At 32.1% G+C, this 12,586-nt stretch overlaps 1 protein-coding gene across 1 annotated transcript; it reads right to left on the bottom strand.

Moving 5' to 3' along the window:
• Positions 1-325: 325 nt before the first annotated feature.
• LOC130809449 (phytosulfokine receptor 2) lies at positions 326-4,891 on the bottom strand. Its single transcript, XM_057675238.1, has one exon. It carries the CDS (start codon positions 3,672-3,674, stop codon positions 540-542), a length of 3,135 nt encoding a protein of 1,044 aa, XP_057531221.1. The 5' UTR covers positions 3,675-4,891; the 3' UTR covers positions 326-539.
• Between the last annotated feature and the right edge of the window lie 7,695 nt (positions 4,892-12,586).

Below are 12,586 nucleotides of genomic sequence, written 5' to 3'. Positions count from 1 at the left end.
AAAGATTTTATTTCCTCCGTCCCATTATACTTGTAATTGATAGTGACAGTTATTCATATAACATGTCACTATCAGTTGCATGTACTTTCAAATGAGGTAATAGTAAAATTCATACAATAGGTTGACACATGTTCGTTAGCAACTTGCAGCAGATTGAGAATATCATTCAGATGCATACCAAACCGAGTAGTCTTAAACGCCTTCTTACGAGTTGTGCGTGCAGACGATCAAACATTCCGAAGATAATTCTTCGTCAAGATGTCAATGATCTCTGCAAAACTTGCATTGCAGGTCTATTGAGATTATTTTGTGAAGAGTTTACAAAAGCACAAGAACTTATCGAGATTATTTCTCATAGAAGAGACCAAAACGGCCAGGGTATACATAATTTCAGCTCATCCGTATAAATAAAAATTAAGTAAAACTTAAACCTACCTCCTTGAGTGAGACTTATCCCCAACATAATACATGCTATAGCTTTACAGAATTAAGGTATAATCCTTTCTGCTAAGTAATCCTATGTTTACAATTAACATACTTCAGCTGTCACCTATGGCATCAAGCCATAAAACTACTTGGTCTATCGACGGTCTTCTTCTTGGGTCCGGATCCAAACACTTACAGGCAATACAAAGAACATCTAATAGTTGCTTCTCCCATTCTTTGTCCCAAATCGAAGGATCAATCACCAGCTCTTCTTTCTTCTCGTATTTCATCTGAAACACCCAAGAGACCAAATCTCGACAGTTTTTCCCTTTGCAGACTTCGACAGGTCTCCTGCCCGTAAGGAGTTCCAGAAGGACTACACCAAAACTGTAAACGTCTCCTTTGAAAGTTGCTGTTAGCGTCTGGCTATACTCGGGAGGAATGTAACCGAGCGTTCCAACTAAATCTGTTGTTACGTGTGTATCATAAGGTCGGAGCATTCTCGACAGTCCAAAATCTGCCAAGTGAGCCTCAAATTTTTCGTCAAGAAGAATATTGCTGGATTTTATGTCTCGGTGGACTATACTCGGCTCACAATCCTTATGGAGGTATGCCAAACCGTGACCTGCTCCTTGTGCTATCCTCAATCTCGCTGTCCAATTAAGTGTTGAGCCGCCATCAATGCACTCGTGTAACCAGTAATCCAAACTTCCGTTTTCCATGAACGAGTAAATCAACCATTTATCGTCACCCATCAGACAGTAGCCTTGCAAGGAAACAAGGTTTTTGTGCTGAGCCTTAGACAAAGCTTCGACTTCTGCGCGGAACTCGCGTTCCATTTGACCGCAGTCCCCAGAAAGCCGCTTGATAGCAACTTTTGTTCCATCCGGCAGGCTAGCCTTGTAGACGAGACCGAATCCCCCACAACCAATTATATTTGCCTGACTGAAATTATCAGTGGATTTCAGTAAGTCCCCAACTGTTAGTTCCTTGCAGTCCAAATTCTGAAAAAGCACTAGTTTTGCAGCAGTAAACCCTTGTGAAAGTCGTCTGGACCGGCCACCATTCTCTTCATCGAGATACTCAACTGACGCTCGAACATCTCTCTTCGACATTTTAATCAAAACGACTGCCAGTAGCAAAGCAATACAAACACCAACACTAATTGTTATTCCTAGGATGGTTCTTCTACCGAATTTATTGCTTGAGAAAGATGGGTTATTCATGTCGACAATGTTACATGATGGAGCTTGAACTGATCCACAAAGCCCACTATTACCCTCGAAGCTTGAGTTCGGGAAGCCCTGGAACTGCACTCCTAACGGGATTGGTCCTTGTAAATGATTATGTGCAACACTAAACTTTGCAAGAAATGTAAGATTATTAAGTGATTGAGGTATCACTCCGGAAAGATCATTGAACGACAAATCTAGGACTTCTAGGTTCCGAAGGTTTGCAATCGAATCAGGAATAGTCCCGGTGATGTTATTTCTGCTTAGATCGAGGACATGAAGTTGCTCCAACCTTCCTATCTCCGATGGTATGGTCCCGTTAAACTTGTTATTACTAAGAAATATAGAAGGTGGAAAACTCGAGACTTGATTATACTGTAGGCCGAAAGAACTCTGGTTTCTCTTCACGAACAATGGGATACCGTTCATCAATGGAGAATCTTGTGACGAGCTATGTGAAGTGATCAGGCTCTTAAGCTGCATCAAAGTGTTTGGAATTTCACCCGAAAGTGAATTATTTGAGAAATCAAAGTAAAACAAATTCTCCATCTGCCCAACCCATGAAGGAATAACCCCATGTAAGCGATTCCAAGACAAATCAAGGACTTCTAACTTCTTACAACTCCGCAACCAAACAGGAATTTCACCGCGTAGGGCACAATTTCCGATTGCCAGAACTCGCAGCCTATCAAACCCTGACAAAGTTCTCGGAATCTCCTCACCATGAAAGTTTCGAGTAAGAATGAGCGTAGCCAAATTTTCGCACTGCTGCAGCGTTGTTAGTGCTCTGGACAAGTTCCCTAGGCTGTTGTTTGACAACGAGAGAAAGGAAAGTGAAGTAAGCTCACCTAAACTTTCAGGTATCTCACCAGTTAACTCATTTTTAGCAAGGCTCAGAGTTCTAAGTTTCTTGCAACTAGAAATCGAAGTCGGTATGGTTCCATTAAGGTGATTACTGGCAAGTTCAAGTACTCTAAGATCAGATAGTCCAATAAAATCAATACCAATATTGCCTGACAAAGAATTGTTTCTAAGATCAAGTGTCTGAAGCTTCGAGCAATGAGACAAGCTCGCGGGCAATGGCCCAGAGAACAAATTTGAATGTGCATCAAATTGCTCTAACTTAGTAAATGTACTGAACACATCAGGAAACAAGCCAGTGAAGTGGTTGCACGAAATGATTAATTTCGTAAGCCCAGAAAGCTTACTGATTTTCGCACTTATCTCGCCAGAGAAATTGTTACAAGAGATAGTGAGCTGCTCCAATAACAACATGTTATATATAAAGCTCGGAAGCTCACCAAAAAGTGAATTCAAATCGGTGTGCAACTGTTTGAGAGATGAGGTGCAATTCTCAAAACTTTGAAGAGCACCACCGAAATTATTTTTCGAGATATCGATGATGTTAATCTTACTCGAGCTGCAAATTCGTGAATTGACTAGTCCGGTGAATGAATTGTTGCTTATGTTGAAGGCAATCAAATCAGGGAACACCCCAAAATCACTGAGTGTCCCATTGAAAAAGTTGCTTGACAGATTAAGGGCGTGAAGATTTTGCAAACCAGAAAATGGTTCCAAAAGTGAACCAGAGAGCTTATTGTGACTGACATCAAGGAAAACCAGTTTTTTCAAATTGGACAGTTCTACAGGCAATCTACCTTCTAGAGAGTTCAATGAAAGATCAAGCATCTCTAAAGAAAGTAATTGACCGAGAGAGCTCGAAATAACTCCTTTAAGACCCATGTTTTTCAGAATCAATTTGATCACTGTACTTGAAGTAGAACCATTATTAGTATCACAGGAGATACCATCCCAATCACAGCAGTTGGTTTTGGGATCCCAAGTGGAGATAATGGAACCACTTGTGAGATTACCAACAAATTGTTTCAGTGCCAAAAGGTCACTAGGATCACATGCCTGGCTTAGGGTTTGAAAACCAGGAACAGTAATCACAAAACAAACCAAGACCACACATTTCAATAGAGCTTGCATAGGTAACATTGAGGAATTTGTCATTCAACCCAGAAACAACCAAACATGAAGAATTCAAAGGAAACTTGAAACAGCTCAGAAATCACTAAAGTTTGCCAAAAACCACCAATCCCAACAAGAAAAACAGATCCTAAATAAAATCAATCATGAAACCCACAAAAACCCAGAAACCAATTTGCAGTTTAAGAGTTTTTCAGACAAACCCAAGTGAGAAAGTCACATACCCATGTGTTTAAGCACCACCATGCAAAAAAGCAAGCAACTTCAGACAGAAGAAACCAAAAAAGCTACAAGGAAAGCCCTCACTGAGATCTGCAATCACATCCAAAGACAATGAAATATGGGAGAATACAAAGAGAAGAAGCCCTTAAATGAAGAAGAAAACTACTTCCCAATTGACTTATAATAGGAAAAAAAGATAGCACAATCTCCCAGGCAATGAATTTAATTAATCTTAGGAACTTTAATTTACCAGGAAGATAACCCAAATAAAAGAAAGCCAAACTAACAACAACTTCAAATTGATGTTACAATCTTCACTCCAACCACAAATGCCATAAACCAAAACCAATCCCAACTTAGAACAAATCCCAAGATCTTGAGTAGTTGAACAATCTTTGTAGGAAAGTTCAAGAGAAACTGAATTGAACCATCATAATAAATGAAGAGAGAGAGAGAGAGAGAATAGAGACTACTCAAATCAATACTACTGCTAAAAGTTCAGAAAATTATCTATTTTCCTTCAATTGCCTTGTAATGGAAGAAAAAACAGTCATTAACAAACCAAAAGAACAAAACTTTAATGCTTTTCTTTATATAAATTTCCCTCCTTTAACAGTTTTGACAACAATTTGCAAAGACGGAATATTAGAATCTAGAGAGAGAAAGGGTTTGAATAATGGAAAAGAACCAAGAAAATCAGGTAAAACAAATTGGGGTAGTAGGAATTGACTAAAGATTAGAGCTTTCAGATGATTAGGAACATGGGTATTATTTTTTTCAATAAAATTGTAGGCTTAATTAGGGAAAAAAATAAGGATTTTAGTTTTTAGTAAAAGCTGAAAAGTAATTTGGAATGGTGACACAAATGAGCTGACTTTTTTGAGTGAGTTGGTTTTATTGGGTATGTTGTTTTGTTGAACAGTATGTGGAACTATTTTGGGATGGTACAGTTTCTAAAAATATGATTGTCAATGCACTAAAATTGTCTTTTTATCAAAGCTCTCTCTCCTGAAAATGATAGTGTTTAAATAAAAGAGATGATGATGAAAGAGCCAAAGACGCGGATGGTGGGGATGTGGGAAATTCATGAAGGGTTGGGACTTGGGACATGTTAGGTGCGATCTAACTAAGACGTTTTGGATCCTATGCTTTCTTATCTCACTCTCATCTTTTGAGCGTCATTATTCACATAATCGATTCGAAACGGGGATTTGTTGTTGATTATTTTGATTGACTTACTTAACCGTCTCGTAACATCGCACTTGTTTAGCAAATGATTTGTCTTTAAATATGGGTTAAGTTTAAAAATTTTCTGATAAGCAAAAGAATAACGAGAATTAATTCTTCTTTTAAGTGATGACAGGTGATAATCAAAGTCGCATCCTAAAGTTAGTAATTAAAATCTTTGACTGTTATGCATGTTTGGTAATTGACTATTAAATAGTTTATTTGTTTTGCTTTTGAATTTTGATTTGTTGATTGGTCAAACATATAAAACACTTGTTTGACAAATGTATTTCACGCCGATTAAAAGTTGATTTTTTAGTTAAAATAAAAAACTGATTTAGACTATTTTTTGCCTAATAATAGATTATCAATATTCAACTAGTAACAATTTATTTTACCATATATATTTTCATAAGAGTTGTCTACATATTTATATAAAACATTCCTTCGAGCAAAGTTTATGGTGTTTCAAACAAGCTCTCGACATCATAAATTTGATAACGAATAAATTGATGATAAGGACAAAACAGTAATAGGATATAAAATGTGCAGACAACATAAAAAATACATTAAATTTATAGATAAGCTGACAGTTAAGAGAGTTAATCGATATTAAAGGGTTATAGATACTAAAAAATAACTTCAAATTAAAACAACATTTGACTTATTTCCAAAATTGAAAATATTCTTCCCTAAAATCACGTTTCACCTTTTACATGCAGATGACGTACAAATACATTAAATTTATAGATAAGCTCACTGTTAAGGAAGTCAATTGATATTTAAGTGTTGCAGATTCTAAAAACTAACTTCAAAATAAAACAATATTTGACTTATTTCCAAAATTGAAAATAGTCCTCAATAAAATCACATTTCACCTTCTATGATATGCTTGTATTATGTAAAAAAAATGCTTTAAAAAATTTTCCAAAAATTGAAAATAAAAAATAATACTCCTAAAACTTACTCATTCACTTTACCATCTCACAATATCACTAATTCTCCCTCAGCCTTTCATGAATTGATTTCACATCAATAATATAAACTCAATAAACTTATTTTTAAAATCAACATTGCTTCTACCCGTATAAAGGCCTGGGTCGAATTAAGGATATTTGTCTACATGACTCAGTAAGTTGCGCAATCAAAAGATGAAAAATTACTCGTTAAACAATACGTTAATTATTATCTTGAGAAAGATTTGTTTTGAATGTTATTTTAATTATTACAATTATAAGTAGATTTAAAGTATGAAAACTCAACAACAATTAAATTAATCTTTTACGTGCTGTAATTTTGGATTTATTTATTGATCAATTTAGGAAATTTATATTCAATTTTTATACAAATAAAATTGCAACCCCTTCATCAAATTGTAACTACTACTCCCTTTGATTCTTTAGATTATCTTATTTTGTGTTACAATTTAGAAAATGGACATGAGCAACTCAAATAAAGAAGAAAAGAAGTAAATCACATATAAATAAATTTGCAGTAGTAGTATGAGTTATTTCTTAAGTTTATAAAGTGATATATTCTTTTTTCATTCTTTGAAATAGAACAATTCACATGTGCATTATAATGGGCATTTAACACTCTCACTCTCATATGAGTGTCCTTAGAATTTTAGCCCACTAGAATAGTTGCAAATCTCTTGGAAAATGAACATCCAATTTAAGAAGCCTTAAATAGTATTAAAATTAAATGTCCATTTAAAAATGTCAAAAATAAATCAAACTCTAATACCATGTTAGAATTCAGAAAATGATTCTAGTTAACCAAGCAAGGAGGATAGGAGGTTTACTTTCTAAAACCAATTGGTAGTTATTATTCAAGTTTATAAAGTGGCTTATTCTCCTCTCTTTTTTCAATGTGGGATAACTCATATAGTGAAAGCGAGTATTGGGTTGGAGAATAAAATTAAATTAAAATGAATGTAGGATGATATAAATAAATGGTTTAGATAGAGATTCAACAAATTGTGCTGAGATTAAAAGAAGAAAAAATTGAAATCATTGTCCAAAAAAAATGTAAAATCTCTAATACAAACTAAAATGAAAAGTAACACTCCTTGTGTTCCTCTTAATTTGCACTATTTTTTATTTTAATTTTTCTTATTAATTTTTACATTTTTTGGCAATTATTTTACTTTTATTCTTTTATTTTTATCTATAAACATATATTCTCTTTAATTTAATTTATTTTTATCCTCCACTTATTTTTTAATTCTATTTTTTGTTTTCATTGAATTTCATTGATGTTACACTCGATACAAAATGAGACTATGAGAGACGCTCTAAAGAAATATAAAGGGTATTTTTTTTGTCAACAATTTGTTCCCAAGTCAACAAATGGTGAAGAAGTACTATTAATAGTAGTATGTCATGGGTAACAAACCGGGGATGACGCGCTTGTGGATGAGAGTCAGAGTTCCAAAAATACACAATGACTGACAAAACGTAAAGAGTCAAAAGGGGGAGGTGGCATTCACTTCAATATTCAATGTTTATAAACCAGGAAAAGCGGCCTTATGTTGACCCGCCATTACCCGGTTCATTACTACTTTTACATAGAGATGTTTATGGTGGGATGTCCTTCATGTTCGACCCATTCGAATTGAAAAATGCGTGAATTTAGATAATAATTTTATAAAAACATGATATTTGAATGTGTATTTCGTGCTCATCAAGTTAAATGTGCGAGTAGCAGCACAAAAATAATATTCTCGGATACACCATTCTACCCACTTATTTTATAAATGTAAAATAATACTTGTGTCATTTGATTTTTTTTCGCAGTTCAATGCACTATTTTAATCTTTAATATCTTTAATTATGTATGATTAAAAACTGTGAAAATTTGATATTAATAGACGAATCAAACAAAATTTCACTTAATTATGTTTTAACTTATAGATTAAAAACTAATCACATATTAAAAGTGATGAATGAATAATGCATTATCTTGTAATTCTTGCAAGTAATATGAAACATTGAGGAAGTACAATATTTCAAGGGCCCAAATTCTAAATTCATAGTCTATTTACTTTGATAGTTCAACAATTTAGACATTTAAAGTTTTAACTTCACTGTCTTATTTATTTATCCTACATTATCATGTGTCTCATCATTTGAAAATACTTCTCTATTTGGAGTATTTTGGACAGTAAGTTGTATTATTCTAAAGATTGTATGTAAAATTTTTATATCGGTCGTGTCCATTAATCTGCGTGTCTCGCCTTCAAAGGACTACAACACATTATACTTTTAGTGCGTAACATTTAATTTAAATATCACTACTATAGATTTCTAATGGTATATAAAGTGAATTTAATGATATTTATTAAACCATTAAGAAAACAGTAAAAAATAATGCTAAAGCTTTCGCGATATAATATCCAATAACATTTCTCATAGATGTTATTATACACTACAATATCTAATAACATTTTTCATATATATATATATATATATATATATATATATATATATATATATATATATATATATATATATATTTATATATATATATGATTAAATAAGAAATAATACTTAAAATAAGAAGTATGAGAATGATTTTTTTTAGCCAATATATATATAATGGGATACTATGTTATATATATTTAAAGAACGTTAGTAAAAAAAAACCATAGAAATTGAAGGTGCTATAAAATTAATCAGGAAACAGAAAGACAATAAAATTAACTAGCTGCAAATAAAATCACATATTGTACAAATAAAATGATAAATTGTACTTTAGTAACTCACTCTATATAAGTCATTACCGGCAAGCATTGCAATTTATTACAAAACCAAAACAAAAAACACGTTAGTCAAGCATATAGAAAGTTCTTCACAAGTAAATTAAGTTTGATGAAGTGAGGGTGAGAGTTCTGTTATTATAATTTATTTTTTTGATTTTATTTATTTTATTATTATAATTTTTGCCTTTTAATAATAATTTATATATCACGATTACTAATTATGATTTATTAATTAAATTTATCATAAGCCTAGAAAATTGTGAACAATAACATCCAGTAGCACAAATTTGTCAAACATTTCTACTTTGAAATATCATTATTAATTAACGATATACTACTTTCAACAATATAAAAATCTATAATTTATAATCTATCTATAATTATTAATAAAACAAAATACAACTGAAATAATCATTTTAAGAAATTGCATAAATATTGTTTCCTCAATAAAAGTTTTTCCTCAATAAAAATTTTTCCTTAAAAATTGGATTATAATGTTGTTGTTGTTACACCTATAGATTAGATTGATTGTGGCTGTCTGCTGACGGATGCTGCTGCCTGCTGCCTGCTGCCTGCGGCCATTTGGCTTTGTGTATAGTTCTTTGAGAAAAGCAATTTTATTTATGTTGTGTAAATTACATTGGTTCAATTTGTTGTACGATTTGTGTATGATTTGAGTAATGGGTATTATACATTATTTGTTATATGATTTGGGTTTTTTTGTTGTAATTGTTTATGAAGAATTTCAATTTGCTTTAAATTGTGATAATTTAAAATTTATATATTTTAATTTATGATTTATATAATTCAATTTAGAATGAGAATTAGTATTTGTGTTTGTTCATGATTTCAATGGTTGTTGATTTGTTATTTATGAATAAAATTAAAAAGCATTATTTTAATTAAAACTTTAAATCTTTAATTTACTTATTAAGTATCAAATTTATTTTATAATTTTCTTGTATTGATTTTAGGATGAAGTAATTAAAAGATTCAGCAATTATAAATTTTTTTATAAAGAGAAAGCGTGAAGAATCTGTGGAAACTTATTTTCAAACACCAAATTCATATTAAAGAACCTATTTTAATTTCAAACCCAATTTCCAATTCCCACATCAATCAAACACCAAGATGTTCATAATAAAGATATTGCTAGACAATTTAAACGTATGAAACCTCGTCAAAATAGCCTTATGTAAAGGTAAGTATTAAGTTTGAATGACTCTAAAGTTTTTTGTGACATATATTTTGCACTGTGTAGAAGATAGTTTTAGAAGATAACATATCCTAGAAAGTTTGTCGGCATTGAAGTTCCCTAATTCTTTTTATATATATCAAATTTAATTTTTGTTATAAAAATATGATAATCGATATAATATAGAAGTATAATATAACCATGTTGACAGTTAATGAGAAAAAAGTTGGATGTGCAATAAAAAATACTCCCTCTATTCCTTATTGAAGTTCCCATAAAGAACGTTCAAGGGAATTGAGAAAAAATAAAATATTTCAGATAGTGGATATATTATTTAATTGAAAAATTAATTTAATTGGAGAAAAGTAAGGACCATAAGCATTAAAAAAATATTGAAAGAAAGTCAGTGGAAAAAATATAGGGACCACAACTAATAAAAAAAATAGTTTTATAAAGTTAGTGGGAAACATGCGGGGACCATATGGAATATAAAAATGTTAAATAGAGTTAGTGGAAGATATGTGGAGTCCATAAGCAATTATAAAAATATTAAAGTGAGTATGAATAAGGTTATTTTTGTATAAAATTTATGACATAAATGAAAAGATTCTTAATGAGAACAACAAATGAAACACCCCAAAATGACAAATGGAAACTTATTTAAGGAATGGAAGGATGTTATTTCTAATGGATACAAACTACATTTAGCTATTCTAAATTTTTATTTAATAGTATCATAAAATAGTATAATGCAAATCAGTGTCCACCCTGACCTTTTTTGGTCTTATGCGAAACATAAAAAAAAACTCTTGTATAAACAAAGTTGCGGTTCTTTTTTTTCTCCAACTGTGCATCGTATAAGTTTTTTTTTCCATCACATGATTAATGTCAAATAAATGTACAAATTTCAGATCATATAATGATAAGGTACTTATGTACAAACTAAAGTTTAAACTAAGGATTGACTCAATTTGAGCATCTTTATAAGTTGGGCCGTAGGCGGTTGCATCTCTAAACTACCCTCAAAACGGCTCTGATGCGAATTTAAATCTTTAACATATAGTAATTGTCTTATTTGTCAATAAAAGATTCAAATTGAATAAAATTTAAAATCGTGTAAAAAATATATGCCGATAAATACAAATTATTTCTCTTAAAAAGATGTGCTGAGTTTAAAACTTCAAATATCAAACATTTTGATAACATATATTTGAATTTAAAAGCTTACTATTTTGCCAAAAATTAATACAATTATACAATATAGATTTGTAATTTTAATACACTAAGTTAGAAAATTTGGAGTCCCTAAATTAAGGGTTTCCTTCTCTTTCCTCCCTCTTCTTTTTTTTTATCTTAAAAAAACCCTAACATGTATTGTTTATTTTGGGGCTACTATCAACTTTATGGTTGATGGTAAGTCCTAAAACTTCTTTTTTGATTACGAATAAAGTTTATTTTCTCTATATTATAGAATTATTCTATTCATTTATTGAATTCGATCTGCCCATGTATTTGGTTTTAATGTCTCTCATGATAAGAGTTTGGAGTCTTGTTATCAATTTGATGGTAAAAAGGTGATCCAATTATGCATGGTGAATGAAGGATTCAACGCATAAATCAGATTTTGATACGAAAATGAAGAATATTCCAAGAACTGGCACTCAGAATGTATTGGTATGAACTGGACTGCCATGCTTCACATTAACACGATTCCAAACTTCCTCCGTTGATCTGCAAAGGAGTTATCAGTTTCTTTGGATAGGGTGGAGTGGTGTCTTCATGAACACACAAGAACACGCACAACCAAGAAGGATAGAATGAACCTTGGTACCCAATTGCACAGCAATTGAAAGGAAAATCACTTAGTGAAATTTCAGAGAATTATCATTCATCACTTTCTTTTTTTTACAATGATCACATCATCTATTTATAAGCCTAAGATACATGAGTAAAGCAAGGGATTATACACGTAGGGCAACTACCAATAACGGTCATAATGCCCACGTGCCATACATGTGCATACTAAAATTAAAATAGAAAACAAGAAACAAAAAAACACATAAACAGATTCTGATCTGGAAATTGTCGAGCAGCCCTCCTTCAGTTCAGCTTCTAGGATTCCACGTGGATTTTTAGCATAGTCCTAGGCCCTTGATGGCTAGATCCAAGTACCAAGATTCCGTTTCTACTGTATCCCATGTCCTGGATGCATAGGTTTAGTCTCCACGTGTCGTGCAAGGTGGCCTGGTCGCTAGTTTTGATGTTCTACTGCTGTTTTCAGTGTTCTGTATATGTTGTTTGTTGTGGAATGTGTTCTTGGTCCTTGCTTGTGTTGTTTATGTTCTTGATTGTGATGCTCATGATGGTTCTCATCTACATCCATGTCTTCAAGGTCAGCTTGTATTGAACCATGTGCTGAATGTGACTGAAAGATGCACATGACTTGGGAGACTGAACCAATATGGTTCACTCCCTCCTTCTTGGAAAAAGAGTTTTCCTCAATTCTGGACCTTCTCCTTGCATGCTTGA

Source organism: Amaranthus tricolor, chromosome 3 (assembly GCF_026212465.1).
Source record: "Amaranthus tricolor cultivar Red isolate AtriRed21 chromosome 3, ASM2621246v1, whole genome shotgun sequence".
NCBI lineage: Eukaryota > Viridiplantae > Streptophyta > Magnoliopsida > Caryophyllales > Amaranthaceae > Amaranthus > Amaranthus tricolor.
Note: the sequence above shows the minus strand (reverse complement) of the source record. Positions and strands in the feature narration are given on the sequence as shown.

Excerpts from the sequence above, each read along its gene's own strand:
- LOC130809449 (XM_057675238.1), bottom strand. The coding sequence starts at position 3,674 with ATGACAAATTCCTCAATGTTACCTATGCAAGCTCTATTGAAATGTGTG.